At 38.6% G+C, this 20,930-nt stretch overlaps 1 protein-coding gene across 1 annotated transcript in view; it reads left to right on the forward strand.

Annotated features, from left to right (window-relative positions):
• The window catches only part of WDR27 (WD repeat domain 27), a 118,172-nt gene that overhangs the window by 65,712 nt on the left and 31,530 nt on the right, over nucleotides 1–20,930 (forward strand). The window contains exons 23-24 of the mRNA XM_089529977.1: nucleotides 340–437; nucleotides 8,021–8,123. Of these exons, the coding sequence (XP_089386103.1) occupies nucleotides 340–437; nucleotides 8,021–8,123 (201 nt within the window). The remainder of the gene's footprint in view (nucleotides 1–339; nucleotides 438–8,020; nucleotides 8,124–20,930) is intronic.

Here is a 20,930-nt window from a genome sequence, read left to right on the forward strand (position 1 = left end):
CTTCATTCTGGCTCCAGTTTAAAATACGACTTTTTATGAAAGCCTTTGGGGTCTAATATTTTTGTCCAAATCTGTACAGTTTTTAAAACTGTTTTAACTTCTTAACTTGTTTAATATGTTTTAATCTATTTAAACTAGTCTTTATGGTTTTAAAATTTAAATTGTTATAAACTTTTTCAATTTATTTCAATTATATGCTGCCCTACATTTCTAGGATGTAGAATGTTGAATACATTAAGTAACAGATTAATATTTAACTTGACTGTTAGTGCCCTTTTATAAATATGGTGTTCTGTTCCTACATATTCACCAATTGTAAATTAACATTTTGTCTTGCAGGGATCAGCTTTTAGCAGTCAGCAATGTGAATATTACAATCTCTTCTTAACAACAGCTATTGGTGATGGCATCAAACTCTGGGATTTGAGAACATTAAGGTATCAACAGTTTCTTTGTTTTAAAATGCGAAAAGGCTAGGTGTTGCTTTGAAATGTTTGTGTGTGTTAAGCAAAGTATTTTTGGATAGTCTGAATGTGAATATAATCTGATCTCCTTTCCCTATTCAACAGTTTCCAATAATTTAGTGGTGATTCTTAGCACATTGATTTTTCTGAAATATCTGATGCTTATATAGTTAGGAAGTTCCTGTAGGATTCTGGTTTTAAAAGATTCAGATCTCATTTTGAATGGATCAGCTTTGACAAAACTACCTAGAACTCTTTAGAGATAAAATGTCATATAAATGTTTTTAACTAAACAATGCAACATGCAAATTCTCTGAAATGTTTCTTATTTTTTTATTATGTTTCAGTTAAACATCTTATAAGGTTGAATGTACAGAACTACAAAAACATTCTGGAAATAGGGAATGGCAAAATAAATCCATGGTCAAATACAGCTGAGATGGGCTTCATTACCATCTTTACTTTTGATCAGTTTATTCTGTTCCAGGAATTTCCAACATTTTTGGCTTCAGGGTATATTGCAGATTTTAAGAGCATATTATGGGCACTAACCAGAAGGTGGCATGAAGAGGATTTAAAAAATGGCTACTGTAGGATTGGGAACCAATAGAAAAATACTGATTTAAAAAATGTAGGATGAAAGAAGATTTGATATAAATAGCTAAGCATTGGGAATTACAGAATGATAAAAGACACAAAGGAATATGGGAGAGAGACGATACCTACAAGAAAAGAAAACATGAAAAGATATAGAGGAATTATAACATAAAGGTTAAATTTCTAAAGTAGCTAGGTTATTACAGATCAGCGTTAATTTAATGTTGTGTTATATTTCCCCCGCTATATATATATGAAAATTGAGTAAAGAATTGACAGCAATAAGAGGGAATCAATTATTGGAAAATTACAGTATAGCCTTGTTTTGATAATAACGTAAGAAATTAGCCAGATACAAGACTTGTAAGATCTAGTTTTATGATGATCGCTGTACAGAATTAATTATAAATATTATTGTACAAATGAAATAAATTTCAATAAAGATTAATGGGGAAAAATGGCTACTTTAGTACACCTGGTGAAACACAAAATACCCATTATCAAGAAGACAAAGAGATTCTTGGGCAACTTATTTTTCTTTCAGTCTCATCAAAGTACATAACAAAGTGGAATCTGTATTTGGAAATGTAAAACATTTTAACCCCCTATTTCCTTCCTCCAGTCTGATGAAGCAGAGTACTGTAATAAGTAATTTGCCTAAGAAACTGAACTGAATGGTAGAAGTAGGTTCTGAGCTCCAAATTCTGAATCGCATATTTACCTCACTAGTCACAACAGAAGATTAAATTCACAAAAGTTGGTGACGCTCAGGAAAACACATGTACTGGGAAAACGCACTTGTATATTTCCCCCACTGCCTAGCTCAGGAAAAAGGTGCTTACACAAATACTGCATTCAGACAACAAGAAGAATCTAGGCACTCTACTGCAAGAGACAGCACAGGCAAAATATCCTCCTTGCTTCTCATCACTCCTTTTTTTTTATTTATTTATTTTATTTATATACCGCTATTCCAAAGATCATAGCGGTGAACAGCAAGTAAGCTAATTAGCAAGTAAGCTAATTTGCCCCCAACAATCTGGGTACTCATTTTAGCGACCTCGGAAGGATGCAAGCCTGAGTCGAGCTTGGGCCCTTTTGCTGGTCTTGAACTCGCAACCTTGTGGTTTTGAGTGAATGGCTGCAGTACAGGCATTTAACCACTGCGCCACCTAATTTAGAGTGTTCCCTAACTTCCTCTAAACATATACAGCATTTTTCCTGGTTTTTAAAAAGTACTCAGCTGCAGACAACCACAAATCTAATTTTCGTAAGAATGCCTCTACAGTCCATAAGTATGTAGCAAAAGACATTCCTAGAAAGAAAGATATAGCAGTGTTGGAAGCTCATGTTTCATTTTATCATGTGTCAGCCTTCCAGTTGTTGTTGTTGTTATTATTATTATTATTATTATTATTATTATTTGATGAGGAGAAGCAGAGAGGGTGGTGGGCACAAGGGGAGGGTTCCATTGGCAAATAGGTGACAATGGGTGCTGTACTAAAAATGTAAATATGTATGTTACTGAGCAGGGATAGGCAGAGTGAAGCCTTGGGGCTACATATGGTCCCTGAGGATGTTTTTGTCATCTTCAGGTATAAAATATTAGGGAATGTTTTTACCATTTGCTTATGTATGTATCTGATTTTTGCTGTTATCTGCCTTGATCCTCACAAGGAAGAGGCAGGATACAAACAAATTATTATTATTATTATTATTATTATTATTATTATTATTATTATTATCCCATTACCAGAATGCTCTTGCATTGGTTCCCCTCCAAAACAGCAGTGAGTTGCTTTTCCTAGAAGCCTCTAGGAGTGGCAAATAACCTTTTAAATAGATTACAGCCTTGCCTGACACTGTTCAGCAAAAATAAAAAGTTAATTTTAAAAAGCCAAGTGGTTTTTCCACCACTCAGAGATTTTATATTTTGGGGGTTTTTTGTTGTTTTTTGGGGGGGTTTTCTTGTTTTGTTTGCATTTTTGGCAGTTTCTGAAGATCCCAGAGGGTCTTTGGGTACAAAAATTTGTCCTCTGGTTCCACCACAGATGCACAGATTAAACATATATACATACCAGGGACTACAATTGATTCTTGAATGCACCCTCTTTTGTAATGCATGAGATGGCCAGAACTCAGAAAGTATCTTTTTAAAATAAAAAAACATCTGGAGGTGAAATCAATTTAAAATCAATAGAATTAAAAAAAAAAAAAAGAAATTAGGTAATAGCCTTGAAAATTTATTCCATTTTGCTTAACTTGAAAAAAACACATAGAGTATATAAGATTACAAACTGGGGCAGCAATTCACAAAAGAGCATATGTGGGGAAATTGCTGTAAATCTCTAAAATGGATAGACTATCCAAGTGAAGTGTTGTGGGGGAAACTGCTTTAAAAGAATGTGGTAGCTACCTTTACTACTAGTTTTTGTTTCTTATTGCTTTATGCTTTAATTTTATCTTTTGGGGAGAACTCGTAAGATCTTGCCAAACTGTAGAGGTTTATTAGCTGTACCAAATGTCAAAACATAATAAAATGAGAGACTTTGGGATTTCGACTATGTTGTGTCCTTATGTTTTTACAATCAACTTGTCTAACTACAACTCACAAATAATGAAAAAGTTGAAAGCATTTCACAGATCACTACTTATCTGCTGTCTCCTTTTAAAACATTAATTTAAGCAGAGAAGGTGAATGGTAGAACAGTTAAAAGTAAAATCTGGGTAAGCAGTTTAACTGTATTGTAACTAAACACTGTAATATTTCAGCTAAACATTGTGCCATACTGTCAGTCCTTCCTCAGAAAATCTTTTTTTCTCCTCACTCCACTTTGTCTTCTCCTCCTGTACTTCTCTTTCCATTTGTTTGCCTTGCTTCTCTAGATGAGAAGCTAGAATGAACTGATAAATACAATGTGATGACCCAGTAGGATTGTAACAGTAGTAATAGTAGGCAGAATCATAGCTCCACCTACCATGGACATAATGGATCTAATGTTAATAGTAGCCGCATCAATTTCAACTTAGGATGCTGAGTGCATAGGGATTCTTGAGGATCTTAGAAAGTGACATAAATTGTGTGGGTATTCCAAGTGAAAATACTAACCCCCGCCCATTTATGGTGGTCTCCTGCTGGCTTTTTGATGAAAGGTTCTAAGAGAAAATCAATTGAATTGTTTCAGAACTTTTCACCATAGGCAAACTCTGCCTCCTGGCTGATTATAAGACAGGATGCCTTTGTATGAAGAGCTAGCAAATATGCCAGAAACTTCTTTGTCCCCAGCATCATAATAGTGTCCCCCTTTCCCCCTTATGCTCTTTTACTTCTCTTGTTCTTTCTTGATGGTCTTTTTCTCCCTTGTTTCCAAAGCTCATTAAGTTTCCTGTGCTCCCTTATTTCCAGTGCTTCTTCCCTTATCTTGTCTTTTCCCTGTTTACCAGGCAGCACAAACATTACTTCCTCTTGTCTTGACTCGCTGTCTCTCTCTCTATATGTATTTATGTCTTTGAATTCTATGTAGACTTAGGGAAGCATGCCCTGCTCTCTTGCTCTCTGTATGTATTTATGTTTTTAATTGTATGTAGACTTTGGGAACCCCACAGAGTGAAGCAATATATGTAGCTGTCCAGAAACCATACAGAAACCCAGGCTTGCCTGAAACATAGAATCATAGAATCACAGAGTTGGAAGAAACCACAAGGGCCATCCAATCCAAATCTCTGCCATGCAGGAAATCTAGATCAAAGCATCCCTGACAGATGGCCATCCAGCCTTTGTTGGAAGACCTCTAAAGAAGGAGACTCCACCACACTCCAAGGGAGTTTGTTCCACTGTCGAACAACCCTTACTGCCTGCACTGTCATCTCTCATTTTGGAAGGTTGGGGAACTCTGTACCCTAGTGAGATTGAAGATGGCACAGTAGGCTACAGACAGATTTTAAATAATAATAATAAATGAAACATTTAAAAAACCCTGATGTGCACACCCATAGGGTCCCTTTAGGATCCAAGCAAAGTGTTATGTGTCTAGGCTTCATAGCCATGGAGTTACAGTGAACATAAATGCATATTCTGTTTTAGTATTATTGGTGAGAGAAAATACCCAGCATTAGAAACCCACTACTCCCTCCCATATCCTATTATGTGCTCTCTGTTGCCCCCCCACTACCAACTCTTTACTTTTTCTTTCCACCTCAGTATTTGTTCAGCCTGAAACTATGGTAGAAACACGCATACAAATAGACACATCCTTCTTCATTATTATGGATTTATATCCTTCCTCTAGTCAGCTTGAGGCCATGTACATGTCTTTCCTCCTCCCCACTTCATTCTCACACCAGCCTTGTAAGTTATGTCAGGCAGATTTAAAATGATCTATCTCTATGGCCATCCAGTAAGTTCCACCACTGAATAGGGACTTGAACCTGGATCTTCTAAGTCCCAGACCACCATACAGACCATTACAGAGCTGTTTTAGGGAAATCAGGCAGCTTAAAGGGGAGGGGGGATTTCTGAAGTGACTCAGGCAATCTAGATTTTTAAAAAAATGATACAGTATGATTTTTATGATACAATTATGGTTTATTAGTAAAGATTTTGATCATAAAAAGAGATAATTAAAAAATGATACTTTACATTTTGTCGTGAATATGTCTTATAAGCATTTCAAATAATTTTTCATGTCTTCTTAAACGGCTAAATGTATATTTCCTTTAAATGAGATTTGATAAACTAGGGACAAGTAACTTTGGGAAATCCAAGTAGTGGTTTTATTGCAATGTAACAAATTAATTTTGATCAGTTTTTTAAGTGGGCCAAAGTTAATCTTGTCCAGGTTTTCCCTTAACAGTTTCAAAGCTTTGGTTATTGACATGAAGTGGTTCAGTTTTGGACTGGTGCTGATTATTAGAAAAATATAACCTGAAGAAGGAAAGGACTATGCTGGATTCCTAATTAGCTCCAGGCACAATTTTAGCTCGTTGTTTTTAAGCTCTGGATCCCATATATCTTAGGATTTGTACCTATAATAAGCTCCTTGATTGGTCATGCTCATTGAATGGAGCTCTGCTCAGAATTCCATCTTTATCAGATATCAAACTGAAGGGAAGGAAAGAGGAATTTCTTTATTAAGGAATGCCTCTTCTTTTTTTGTAGCAGGAATATTTGCTTGCTTTTTGGGATCCATTGGCTACGTTATACAGTACTGGGCTGGAAGTAATGCCAAATGGAAAACCACTTACTATTCTCTTTCACATTGGATGTAATCCATTAATTGCTTGCTACAAAAGGCAGTTTTCCAATCAACTGTTTACCCATCTTATGCTAGCACCTTCTAATTCATGAAAATATCATGAGGAATTGTGTTGAAGACTTGCTGAAATAAATACATATACACACATATATGTTTAATCAATTTTGCTGTTGGCTCTGTTTCAAAAAAATTAACACTAGTCTCACTGAATAAGAAAATTAATATGGGATTGGAAACTATACTGAAAGAGGATCCAACAAAAGAAAGCAAATTAGAACAAGGGAACGTGCTCCTGTTTTAGCTGGAAATGGAAAATGGACATGGAAGTCTGCAGTTTTAATAGGTCAAATTACAGCATGCTAAGAACTGTAAGAAATACAGGTCCCATTTGCTCAACTGAACATTTGGAAACTGGTTTATGTTCTTTTGGAACAATGAAAGTCCAAAAATTGTATGTGTATTTGGAAATATCATTACTATTGCAATTTTAAAGTAAGAAATGTTGAATTGTAGCCTTGAAGATATTTCACCCAGCAAGAAAGAAATGCTATTGCATTTGTTTTACTACCTTTTTTTCCAGAACCCTTATGGTCAGGAATGGATGTGATTTCTATCTGCATTAAAACATTCCCAAACACCACCTTAAGCAAGCATCTTTAGCAAGATGCAGTCCTGTGACCCACCACTGTCTTTTATCTATAAAGTAGATTTTTAAAATCATCTTTGCCTAATGAATCCAGTGGGCCTCAAATCCTAGTGTGAATTATTTTATGCCTTTTTATTAGCCAAATAAGGTATTGTTGCAATATTTTCAGTTTGTTTCATTTATTTAAAAATGGAGCATTCATATGATTCATCATTCAGTAATTTTCATCCTTTATTTCTCCCATGGTTCTCTCTTTTTTCACATGCCAGAAAGTCCAGCTTTTTTCAGAATGGAAGAGTAGTTTTGACTTTATATCTTTAGATGCTTTAACTCTAGTCTTTCCTCTTTTTGATGCAATTGATTTGGGGAGTGATGTATTATATCACAACACACATTCATCTTCATAATTATGGCTACTAATATTTTAGCAATGTGGTTTATTACCATTTTGTTTCATAATACAAAAGGCACATTTTGTTATAGTGTTACAAGATGTTTTCATTTAACTGTTGTTTCTCTTTTTTAAAAAAAATACAGTTATATTTGGAAAAAAAACATTTTCATGCTAATTCTAAATGGATTTTTTAAAATAAAATAAAATAAGCAGGCTGTTAAAAATTGTTCCAACCATAGAGGTTGTAGTGAAAGTGTTCCTAACTTCAGCTTGTTACTCAAATGAATTGGTCTTTCTCCACCCAGAGCATTTGTGTCCTGACTTGTTAAGTTGAATATACAGAAGAAATACAATAGTCTTAATAATTCACTTGCAGTTTACAGCAGAGAATCATAGTTATTAGTTTTAGGAGCCAGCCACTGTTGCTTTGTGATACACGATTTGCATTTGGCCTTTTGTCTTCACTGTAATGCACTCTCTGTGTTTTCATCATTGGGGATTCAACATATGGATGCTATGGTGTTTTAGGGTTTGAGGTTTTCTTTTTAAGTAGATAAAAAGTAAATGTAGAAAAGTCTCAAAATAAATAATTAAACCTAGAAGCAATTTCTTCATTTAAAAAAATATTTAAACATTTCTTTCTTTCTTTCTTTCTTTTTGGAAGGTGTGAACGCCGTTTTGAAGGTCATAGCAGCCACTGTCATCCTTGTGGAATTGCTGTTTCTCCTTGTGGACGATTCATTGCCAGTGGATCTGAAGATAAATGTGTATGTAATAGTTGTTAATGTACTTGGGTATTTTGTGAAAGGGTACATCATGTGAGGTTTGCCTTATCATGTTAACCCCCACACAAGACAGTCCTCCTTCTCAGTCAACTGCTGATCATGGTAAAGGAAGTAATGTGGTTAGGATGACATCATGGAAACTGACTTTCATAGATTACTGAGGTGATGTGAAGTTTAACTACAGAGTGATTTCTTGACAGTTACCACACCATAATTGTATCATGAATTGTACTTGAGCCTTATCTGTTTTACATATGAGGAAACCCCATTCATTTTTTAAAGATTTTGCATTGTTGCTATTGTATTTTGCCAAATTTACCTTTCTATACTTTTGTACTAGAAACCCAGTCTGTAACTGCTTTGCAGCTGTGTAGTGGTTTTCTGATCTTTCTGCTTTATTTCTTAAACAAAAGTGGTTTCAGGTTTGAAATGTGGCCAGTTAGAAGCATAATCTGTATGAGGTGCATATCACAATGTAATGAAACTAAATATATGGCCAGTCTTGCAAGCTGGAAAATCATATTGACATAGAGACTGAGTAGTGAGGGGAAAATAATGGAAACCATCCAGTGAGCTACACTGACAAGACCGAAATCTGTGTACTTTCCAGCCAAAAGACTTGAAGCCAGCCTGAGGGAATCAGTGGGCTTCCTGAGTAAGTAGAGCCATACTGGAACATGGGAGATTCTGGCCTGATTCCGCTTGCCTTGTAACAGAAATGTTTGGGTTGTCATGATCTCCAGAGTTCCAGTCCAGCTCACTTAAGTCTTCAGATCTCCCTCTTGGGACAAAACCTGCTCTGCAAAGTGATAGTGCCACCATGCTATACATTCCATGGCTTGACTTTAAGGAGGCCAGGCCAAAATTACATTCCAAAAAATTGAATAACCAAGAGGCTAAATTAGCAACCTCTGGTTTCATTGCTTAGATGAATATCGATAGCATTTAATAGATAGTCAGACTAGACTTTATCAGACAGTTACCAGAACAAGACACACTATCAAATTAAGATGATGGGCTTAGGGATAACTATTTAAAATCAGAATACACACTAGTAAATATAACATGGCAGGAAAAAATGACAAGGTATGATTTTGAGCATTGGAATAGGATTTTGGAGATCAGGATACTCAGCATGAAAACCCATTGGGTGACATTGGGCAGGACACACACTCTCACCACTAGAAAACTCCATGATAGGATCACCTTAGGACAGCCATAAGTCAGTAACAGCTTGAATGCACACAACAACAACTTGGTTAAAATAACTAAACGAGATCCAGGACTACAGAAACAGAGAGCATAGAGAGTGCAACACTTCATGGAGTCAGAATGACCAGAACACTCTATTGCAGAGTATGAGGCAATATGCAGGGGACAATAGATACTTTTAAATTCAACCCATAGCAGCCACAATATTCCCAGTTAACCAATCAGAGGTCCTGAAGCTCTTTTAGCTTTTTAGCTTACCTGTTAGTTAGCATTTTTGGAAGGAAATCTGAGTTCATCTGCTACAAAACCAAAGTATTATCTGATGGCATGTTATCCAAGTAGCTTAGCCCCATCAGTGATGTTCCTGGCAAAATTAAGACTTGCATTGTTGGCTTCTGAGTTAATCTTTTAGTATAATTTGTTCATAAAAGTATTTCATGCCTCTTATTGTTTCTCTGTCTGTTCACACATAAGATTAATTTCTACTTAACCACATAATCACTTAGCAATATTCTTTTGCGTCCCTTCTTCAGAATCTTTCATTTGATTTGTTATCTATTTGGATGTTTAGACAATCAACATTATTTTAATATTTTACTAAATTACTAATTTTAGGCTGCCTATAGGTCCATAAGAGAGGAAAATATTGGTACCAATTAGAAGGATAAATATCTTATTTTGACATAAGCCTTGGAGAGAATGTAATGAGATTTTTTGGTTAGAAAAATGATTTTGTATAAAACAATACCACGCACACATGCACACACCCGGATGCAGACACATAGGGTTTCATCTGCAGTAAGTGGGCAAAATAACCACATGCTTCTGGAACCATAAGGCTGCAGTCTTGACTAGGAAGAACCCGTGGCCAGGCATTTTAACTCAGAACATCACAGCCTCTCTGATTTTACCTTGCTTGGTATTGCGTTGCCCTATCCTTCAGGCATTTTGGACAAAAGGGAGAATTTTTGGATTTATAGACTTAAGACCCTAATATCACATGGCCTCAACTTAAAGGATAATACCATAATCAACTGAAGAATGCTGGGAAAATAGTATTCTGGCCATAGAGTTTGTAAAAGCATCCCTTTTGCCATTGGATTTTTGCCAGATGACAAAAGACATATTTTTACAACCACCTCCCTTGGAAAGATGATGGAAGTGCTTTGATGGCATGCGGAGAGGCAAGGAGGCAACTCTGCTGAGCTGTTTCAACTTTCTTTTCTCATGCAATAAGGCCCTTAGTTTCATCTATAGCAACTGAATAAGGCAGAAGCTGACATGTTTTATTCATGTTACATTTCTCAGTTCTGTTTGTTACTCACTTCAATAGGTATATAATTTGGCACACAGGCACACACAGCCCCCTTGAGTCCTGATTTTGGGGGAAAGGCAGGATATAAATAAATATAATAATAACAGCAGAGCTGTTGCTCTTAATACTGTAGGGTTTTTTGTTTGTTTGTTTTTGTGTGGGTGTAGGTTTGTGTTTGTGTGTTTGCTTCCTTGCTTTTTTGCTTATTGAAACAATTTTGCATACTTGCATCTGTTCTGAGCCAATGGACAATGGAGATTCAGTGAATGAGTGCAATATGAAATGGAGCAGGCTGTACATGATGTTGCTCTCCAGGTCTGGGAGAAGAATTAAAAGCCAAATAAAGGTTCTTGGCAGAATTGCTGCTTCTGTTTTGCAGCTGCTGTCCAAATTGTTTTCATAAAGTAGCCTGGATCAATTTGCTTAAAGACTCCCTATAAAACTTTGGAAGAAGTAGTAGGAAGGTGAAATCTGAAGTTTCTGTCAATGATTTGGCATGAAATTATATTTTCTTGTCCAAATTGGTCAACTTCCCATTTTGACTTTGTTGTCATAGCATTTTGAACGTCTTGAGTTTTGGAATCTTTGAACCCGTAGAGTACTCAGTTGAATGTTACAGGCACCTTTTTTTCCTGGACCATGTTCAAAGATTCTTTCATATTTGCATGATTATTTGGATTTTGCAGTATGGGATTTTGCTACACATTTTTCAAGATAGCTATATACATGTTATATTGGTTAATGTGGATCTGCACCTATGCCAGTTAAATACACGCAATTTGGGAATGTAGCAGGAATAGGAATGTTGGAGATGAGGAGACTGAAGTTGAATCTTTTGAAGACTGTCTGGCTATTTTTGGTTTCACAACAGAGGGTGTATGTTTGGGATCAAGATTTATAACAAGTTTCAAAAAGTTCATTTTCCAATATATCTATGATAGAAGTAATTATGATGTGTCTCCCAGTGCACACCCCAACCTGCCTTTTCAGTGTGGCAATTGCAGCAAGATGGCTGTTTCCGTATTGGTGGAGTGCATTTGTAGGAGTGGCAGCAGAGATGTGTCGAACCATTTTCTTTTATCTGGTTGCTTTGCAACAGGTATTCTCTGAGACTTCTCAGGGGTCCTCCAGCAGTTCCTGAGGATAATGTCATTGCTTTCCACCCACTTATAGGAAAAAACTGGATGTTTCTCTGCTCCCTACACTCACTTAGAAGGAAATGGCCATCTTGGGTGGGCTGCCACGCTGAAATGGTGAGTTCTTTGGGGATTTTCGCCATTAATTATTCAGAATAGAATTCCACACTGATATGGTGAGTTCTGTTGGGGATTTTGGCCACTGATCATTCAGAATAGAATTCCAAGCTCCCTAAAAATAAAAAAGTGGAGTACAAAGGGGTAAGTTGGATCATTCGCAGAAAAAGTCCTCTGGGAGGTCGCTGTCAATCTGGTCTTTGTGGACTGCAACAAATTCCTCCCAGAGGATATGAGGGTACGGGGCGGATTATATGGAAGGAGGCGATCCCTTAAGTAGGTTGGGCCCAAGCCTTGGAGGGCTTTAAAGGTAATGACCAACACCTTGTACTGTGCCCGGAAACGAATAGGCAGCTGGTGGAGTGATTTCAATATAGGTGTAATATGGTCACTCCTAGTTGATCCTGTAATCAATCTGGCTGCCATATTCTGTACCAGTTGAAGTTTCTGGATTCAGCCTGTACAGCGTGCCCGCGTCATACGTGGGCACGCTTTATGTGGACTTGAGCTTATGCGCTCAAGCCGTGGGGCGCGCACGGGGCAGAAGGGGCGGTGCGTCCCATTCAATTGAATGGGCATGCACGCCCATTGCGCGCCGCCGCACTGCCGCGCCACCGTGCACGAGCCCCATTGTTTCCAATGGGGCTTGAGCATAGGCGGAATTCGCCTTACGTGGAGGGATCCGGAACAGATCCCCGCGTAAGGCGAGGGCCGACTGTATTATCATCCAACCCAAAATGTGTCTTGCAAAAAATGTGCTAAAATATTTAATCATAATTAGGCTATGTTAGGACTGAGGAATAATTACAGGGATCGGGAGTATGGGAAAGAATTGGAGCACCCTGTGAGGAAACTATATATAGTGGCTCTGGCCTCAGTATCTAAAATTTGTTTAGATTTAAAACTATGTGTGGCTCGCTGAAAGATTGTTGTTTTGATTATACAGTGGGCCCTTGTTATCCACTGGGGTTTGGTTCCAAGATCCCCCATGGATATCAAAATCCAGGGATGCTCAAGTTCCATTAATCACAATGGCATAGTAAAATGGTGCCCCTTGTATAAAATGGAAAATCAGGGTTTGCTATTTGGAATTTACACTGTTTTGTAATATTTTCATACAGACATTTCATAAAAGGATAAAATCCCATAATAAAACCATACAATTACAGAACTTTAATCACAATCATTTGCCTTCAAGGGTAAGCAGGGAATCGATGGCAACAGGGTAGATAACTTCATTCTTCGGGGGGAAAGCTTGACAAAAAAGAAGAGTTTTAAGCCTCTTTTTGAATGTTTCTAGGGGGGTTGTCAGATGGAGCTCCTCGGGTAGATCATTCCACATCTGTGGGGCCATCACTGAAAAGGGCATCTGGAATGTGGCAACATATTTGGAAGGCGGAATTACCAGTAAGTTCTTCTCAGATGTTCTGAGTGTGCGGGGCGGATCATATGGGGAGATGCAGTCCCTCAAGTAACTTGGGCCCAAGCCATGTAGGGCTTTATAGGTAGTGACCAACACCTTGTATTGCGCTCGGAAGCGAATGGGCAGCCAGTGAAGATCTTTCAAGATAGGTGTTATATGGTAAAACCTGGACGCACCAGTGACCAATCTGGCTGCCATATTTTGTACTAACTGAAGCTTCCGGACTTGGTACAAGGGTTGCCCCATGTAGAGCGCATTACAGAAATCTAATTGAGAGGTTACTAGAGCATGTACCACAGTTTCAAGGTCCCTTTGGCCCAGAAAGGGCCGCAGTTGGTGTATCAACCGAAGTCAATAGCAAGCACTTTTGACCGTTGCATCTACTTGAGATGTCAACTGCAGAGACGAGTCCAGAAGTACTCCTAAACTGCGAACTTCGTCCTTCAGGGGGAGCGTGACCCCATTCAGGACAGGTGGATAAATTTCCTTTCTAAGGCCTGGGGGACCTATCACCAGTACTTCCGTTTTCTCTGGATTCAGGCTGAGTTTGTTTTCCCTCATCCAGCCCATTACCGACTCCAGGCAGGCATTCAGAGGAGAGACGCCATCCTTAGTCACTGCATCAGTCGGGGACACAGAGAAGCATATTTGGGTGTCATCAGTGTACTGATAACACCGTGCCCCGTGTCTCCGGATGATCTCTCCCAGCGGTTTCATGTACAGTGGTACCCCGGGTTACGAAATTAATTCGTTCCGCCGCCGCTTTCGTAACCCGGAAACTTTCGCTAGCCGAAATGCCCATAGGCGCTAATAGCGAAAGCCGCGATTCCGTGTGAAATCGCGCCGAAAAGCACCAATTTTTTTTTCGTAACCCGAAATAACCTTCGTAACCCGGAAAAATGTTTTTAAATGGATTTTTTTCGTAACCCGGAAATTTCGTAAGGCGGCGCATTCGTATCCCGGGGTACCACTGTAAATGTTAAACAAAGTGGGGGACAAAATAACTCCCTGAGGGACACCAGATGTCAGTTCCCTTTTAGAGGAGCAAGTGTCCCCCAACTGCACCATCTGGAATCTGCCCGAGAGGTAGGAACGGAACCACTGGAGCGCAGTGCCCCCAATGCCCAGCTCTCTCAGGCGTTCCAGAAGGATACCATGGTCAATGGTATCGAAAGCCACTGAGATGTCCAAAAGCACCAACAGGGTCACACTTCCCCTGTCAATGCCCAGATGGAGATCATCGACTAAGGTGACCATGGCAGTCTCAACTCCATAATCCGCTCTAAAGCCAGTTTGAAATGGGTCCAGATAATCGGTTTCATCCAAGACTGCTTGGAGTTGGACGGCGACTGCTCGCTCGATCACCTTACCTAGAAATGGCAACAATGAGACCGGTCTGTAGTTATTCCTTACCAGGGGGTCCAAGCAGGATTTCTTAAGCAACGGTTTAACTGTTGCTAGTTTTAGACTTGATGGAAATTTTCCCTCCCTGAATGTTGCATTGATTATACATTGTAACAGTAATGTTACAGCATCACCACCCTGAATGGTCAGCCAAGAAGGACAGGGATCGAGAGAGCATGTCGTCTTGCTAACACTTCCAAGAAGCTTGTCCACTTCATCGGTATGAACAAACTCAAAGTGATCCAGTTTAATAGAGTCCACGGAAGCTCTGGATACCTCTTCTATAGTTTCTGTTGAAATGCCAGCATCAAGATCAGCCCTTATCCGAGAGATTTTATCTGCAAAGAAGTTGTTAAAATCGTCACAGCAGGCTATAGTTGGTTCTAAAATAGGGTTCAGGGTGGGGGGAAGCTGAGTCAGCTCCCTGACCACCCTGAACAGCTCTGCTGGACATGACTCCGCAGACGCAATACGCACAGCATAGAAGGAGTTCTTTGCTGCGGCCATTGCCGCTCCATATGACTTCAAAAGAGCCTCATGGAGTGTCTTGTCGGATAAGCGCTGGTGTCTCCGCCAGCTGCGTTCTAGTCATTGCGCGGCCTGCTTCATTTCCCGGAGATCTTCTGTATACCATGGTTTTCTATTGGAAGCAGGCCGGAAAGGACGCTTAGGAGCGATACTGTTTATAGCCCTGGAGAGATCGTTGTCCCAGATGTTAGTCAGGGCATCAACAGAATCGCCGTCAGATCCAACCATAAGCCCTTCTAAGGCTTCTTGGAACCTTTTGGGGTCCATCTTTGCTATTCAGAGATGCATATATACAGTGGAGCCTTTTCTTCTGCGGGGTATCTGTTTTAGGCTCCCCCTGCGTAAGCCGAAAAATGCATATGCCTGAGCCCCATTCAGTATAATGGGGCTTGGCTGTAGCGGTGAGGTGGCATGCACGCTGTGACAAACAACCTTTCTATTGTGGCAGGCGCTTGGGACTTTTGTTATCCCACCACTGCCACCAATTTATGTGACATATGCCACACCACAATCTTCTCCTATTCCGGTCTTTAACATACAGTAGCGTGTGTTGGTGTTTTGAACACTCAGGCCAAGCAGTTTTTTTAAACAATAAATGTTTATTTGAATAACAGAAATATATTAAGTAACTTTGAGGTACAGTTGTTATTGTAGCTTTACTTGGCAAATTAGTTACAGATATTTCACTACTCTCTCTCAGTAGTAAACCCAAGTCAATGTCCTGTGGCCAGCACCCACAGACACATGCCATTAAGGAAGGCAATTAACTATGAAGCTGGAAGTAGTCCACAAACCTTACAGGGAGAGAGAGAAAAAGCAAACCAAAAGCCAAGCCGAAGTCAGGATAACAGAGGTCACAATAGTCATTCTAGTCCAGGGTCAGGTCATCCAGAAGGTAGCAATAGTCCAGTCCGTTCCTAAGTTAAGAGTCAAGGCAACAAGGAGTCAAGATACAGGGAGCCAGTGCAGGCAGCAGTCACACTAAAGGATCATGCAATAAACTCTGGCACTGAGTTGGTGTCTCTCTGCTCATTAAGTAAGGGAAACTCTCCCCCGTGCCACCTGAGGCTGATCTGCTAATTGCTTCTCAGCAATTCTCTGGGATCTGTGTCTGCCAGCACTTTCAGCCCTACATTGTCTATAGGAGGGAACCTTCAAGCTTGGTTCCTCCCCAGAGTCACCACTAGGCTGCTGTACCACCAGAAGAATCCCACCAGCACTAGGACCTGGCTGAGCCTCCTCCTCTGGGGTTGGGAGATCAGGGCTGGATTCTGGCAGAGCAGGATTAACACCTGGTGTAGCCTCAATTACCTCTTGCACTGGAGCAGGATTAGCACCTGGTGTAGCCTCAATTACCTCTTGCTCTGGAGGAGCCCCATCCTCCTCCTCATCCTCCAAGACCTGCTCTTGGCTGGCCATGACAGTCAGCTACTCAGGCTATGATATCCCTCAGGATATTAATCAACCGAGACCCCTCTTCCCGAGGCTGGCTAACCCTGAGTCTCTCACTACAAGACTCTCAGTTGGACTACTGTTCCTTCCTGAGACCACTAGACCCTCTCTTGGTCTGTAATCAAAACCCACTCTGCCAAATTATTGTTCCCTCAAGAACTCCTGGAACACAGTCCTCTCTTGGACTCTGCTGTTCCCCAACTGAACACCAGCTTCATCCCTCAGGATTCCAAACCCTAACTGACTAAACCCAACTGCCAAGTGGAATCTTCAAACTCCTCAGCCAGCACCTGATTGGCTTAGGGTCTCTGGCTTCTCATTGGCTGGTTTGTGAGTCAGTTCATCACACATGCGTCATTCTTTATATTGCCACATGGCTTCAGCAAAAGCTCAAAGCCACATATAGTGCACCCACGTATGGCGCACTATACTTTAAAACTATATTCCTGGGATTAAAATTTAACTGGTGGTCACCATGGTAGGGTCCTGTACACAGCATGCTCTTACTATAGCTATAAGATATATATATATATATATATATATATATATATATATATATATCTTACTATAGACCTCCATCTTGAGGGGAGAGGAGCAGGCAAGAAACAACAGGCCTCTGCCTGCCAAGTTGAAGAGCCCTCCCCCTGACCTCCATCTTGAGGGGAGAGGAGCAGAGGTTTTTGGTTTTTTTTTTTTTTTGTTACTTGCTTTGTTGTTGTATATGCATATGTATGCTGTAAACCGCTTTGATTGTAGGAAAAGCGGTATACAAATAAATCATATTATTATTTATTATTAAGACTTCTCTACCAAGGTTGGAAAGATAAATATTCAATATTCAGTGGTCAGAAGGTCCTCTTATTTTTTAACTAGGCATTAGTGCATATTTTGTTTTTTGTATAGGGTCAGATTATATTAATATACTGTATATGCCTACCTCACAATTAAATCCTATGCCTCTCTCTTTCCTTTCTTTCTTTTCCCCTTCTTTCTTTTTTATATTAAAAAGGGAAAATAAAAAGTGGGAGGAGGGTAGGGGAAAATGCTATTCTATTATATAAACACATATCACTTTTCCTTTAAGAATATCAAGATCATTCAAATAATATAATTTCTGCAAGATCTTCCATTGACCAGACCCTGGCCTCCTTATTTGCCTAGGTGGTTGTATCATGTACCCTTGGCCCGTTCTCAAAAATTTTAGTTGATGATATGGTATCTAATACTATAATTTACAAATGTTTCAATATATTGAAAAAATGAACATTCTAGATTACTTGCAACTTATACTGTGACCAGATGGTGAAAATTTTATCCATGACATACAGGCAGTGAATATTATATTTTCTGGCCAGAGTAATGAGAATGGAGAATACAATCAGTCATCAGGAGAAACCAAAAAGAATAGCCAAGTCATGACTATGATAGTATACTTCTATTAGCTGTCTGGAAGAATATTCTGCCTCTTTTTAGATAGATAATTGAAGGCTTAGAGCAAACTTACACATGGTAGGAGACCCATGTTTTCAACTATTAATTACCACCAATTCATTGTAATTTAGTGGTCTGGGTATGGTTCCAAGTGGGAGATCAGCGTGTGATAGGAGAATGCTTGATCTTTTCTTTCCTTCCTGCATCATCCTTACCACTGCTAATTGTGGAGTATCCATTGGAATCCACAGAAGAAACAAGAGACACATCTCAAGATGCTCAAAAGATGGTTGGTATATGGGCTAAGACTAATGTAACAACCAGTTTTGATGTACCTCTTGTTTCTTCAGCAAAACCAAACAAACAAACTGCAAATGATGTACAGTGTCGGGAAAATGTGTTTGCAAGGAGTGCTGAGCATCCAAATGACATACTGGGGTTGGCACAAAAAATTACTCCACAGTACTATTAATGCTAAGTCACCTGCTGAGTATTTTTTTTAAAAAAAACCTTTTTATAAACATCCTTTTATGCTTGTGACCTAATTACTTGGGGAGGGGCACACAACTTTTTTTCCAGCTAGAATGTATTTAATATTTTTAGGAAGTTTAAATGTTATTGCCTACACTTTCTTAAGAAAAAAATGTCAGATATTCAAAACAAATGTTCCCACCCCATGAACATGCATTTTCTGTCTCTCTGTGCCTTTGTATAGTAAATTACCCTGTACTCTATGTCCAGGAACACTCCTCAGAACACGGAGAATTTTATCCCTTGGAATGCACTAGAATTCCCATCTGATCAGAATATACCCCATATTTTTTTTCTTTCCAGTCTATGTGGATGAAAGTTAAGAATTTAGGGAGTGTTAAATATACAGGATTACAGCTATAAGCCTACTGGGTCATTAAATGTTTTACTTCAAATGTTTCAGCACAATCTGTTCAGTTTCTTCTAAAGTGAAATGTTATGTGGAGTTTAATGCAGATGAAACATTTAATGGCTTTCAAGGAAAACAAGACATTTGATAAGACTAGAAAAATACTTGGAATGTGTGTGTGTTAAAAGACAAAAGTCCACAAATTTTCTCTCTTGGGTTTCCCTGTGTGTTCAGAAATGTGCTGGAAGGAGGAAAATCTGTTCTTAATGCTCAGGAATGTGCAAGCATAGTTCTCTCTATATTGGTATACACCTCTGTCTTCAACATGTTTGTAAACAGTCAAATTAGATCAGGAATTATAACTGGACACATCTTGAAACATGTGGCAGTTTCCTTCAGAAGCCCAAACAGATTGTGTATTTCTTGTTTGTTTGTTTTTTTTAAAAAACAAACCTCTGTAAAAGAACTTTTTATAGCCCTGATATAGTTACATTAGTAAATCTCCTTTGGAAGCTGTTTTTGGAAATGTGCTGAAAGATTTCCAATAAAAAGAAACAGAAGTAGGTGTATGGTTACGGACACAGGAAAACCATGTTGGATGTGAATAGATCAGGTAAATTATATCTAGTTGAACTGAGGTGAAGATGGAAAGAAAGTATCAATGTGAGTTACAATAATTTTTATTATTAGATATAGGTTCAAACAGGAGAAAGTAGGATGTACATTTGGCTGCAATGACCCATACCTATATGCAACTGGGTACTTTCATTGATTTTCTAATGTTAAAATTCACATACCTGACTTTTTCACAAATTCACATAGCTGACTTTGAATTAGTATTTTTTTTTTGGGGGGGGGGATATTTGAACCTTTCTTATTGGTCACTCATAATTCTGGAATAACTTTAAAGATGTTTGAATGCAACTGGAATGTAATACAGTCAGCCCTCAATTTCTGTGAGGATTAGGGGTGCAGGATCCCCATGAAAGTGGAAAAACTGCAAATGCAGGTCTGCTAATTTTTATTTTTTTTACCTCACTACCTGCTAGAGGTTAACCATACAATCATGCTGAAGGACTTATAAATGTCTAGAGAGAAAATTCTTTTTCCGTTGCATATAGGGCAGCAGTAGACACCAATCTGTGAATAATCAGATCCATGAATACTTAACCAGCAAATATAGAGGAATCATTATATAAATATTTTAAATTAGTGATGGTAAGTACACAGGCTCATCTAATATCATATAGATGATAGCAGTAATGAAGAATGCCTCCTTTCAGCTTCACATGATGAGAAATCTGAAATCTGTTTGAAAAGCACCACCATCTGTCCCTCTGTAGCCTATATACCTGTAGATGAATTTCAAGAAAATATGTTTGACTTATAATACCTCTTTTATAAATTTCAGGCTGATACGTTTTATTTTAAAGACCCCTGTGTTTCTTGATGATGCCCTTTTTTGTTATTTGATTGTTTAAAACATTGTCATGTTGTCATGCCAAAAGTTTCAGGGTGGAATTTTGCTAAAAAAAAAAATACAATATCCGAAAGCCAATAAAAATTAACAACACAGAACAGCAAAAGCCTGAGCAGAGTGATAAAACCAGGAAAACTATTTAAAACCACCAGATTAAAAAAGTCTCATATTAAAACAAAATATTCATACTGACACATCTTGGTAAATAGCAAGGTCTGTCAGTACAGTACAGTCATTCAGTACAGTGGCTCCACAATTATGTAACTCACAAATACTTGCACACTCAACCATTTTATTTGGTTATTTGTTTGGGAAGTTTTTTTAAATAAAATAAACAAAAGTTGTTTGTGAAATTCATTTATGCTATGCATTATTTATTATTTATTATTGCTCCTGCTAAGTAGATGCATG

Source organism: Sceloporus occidentalis, unplaced genomic scaffold (genome assembly GCF_023333645.1).
Source record: "Sceloporus occidentalis isolate IW3139 unplaced genomic scaffold, rSceOcc1.0.p SCAF_6, whole genome shotgun sequence".
NCBI lineage: Eukaryota > Metazoa > Chordata > Lepidosauria > Squamata > Phrynosomatidae > Sceloporus > Sceloporus occidentalis.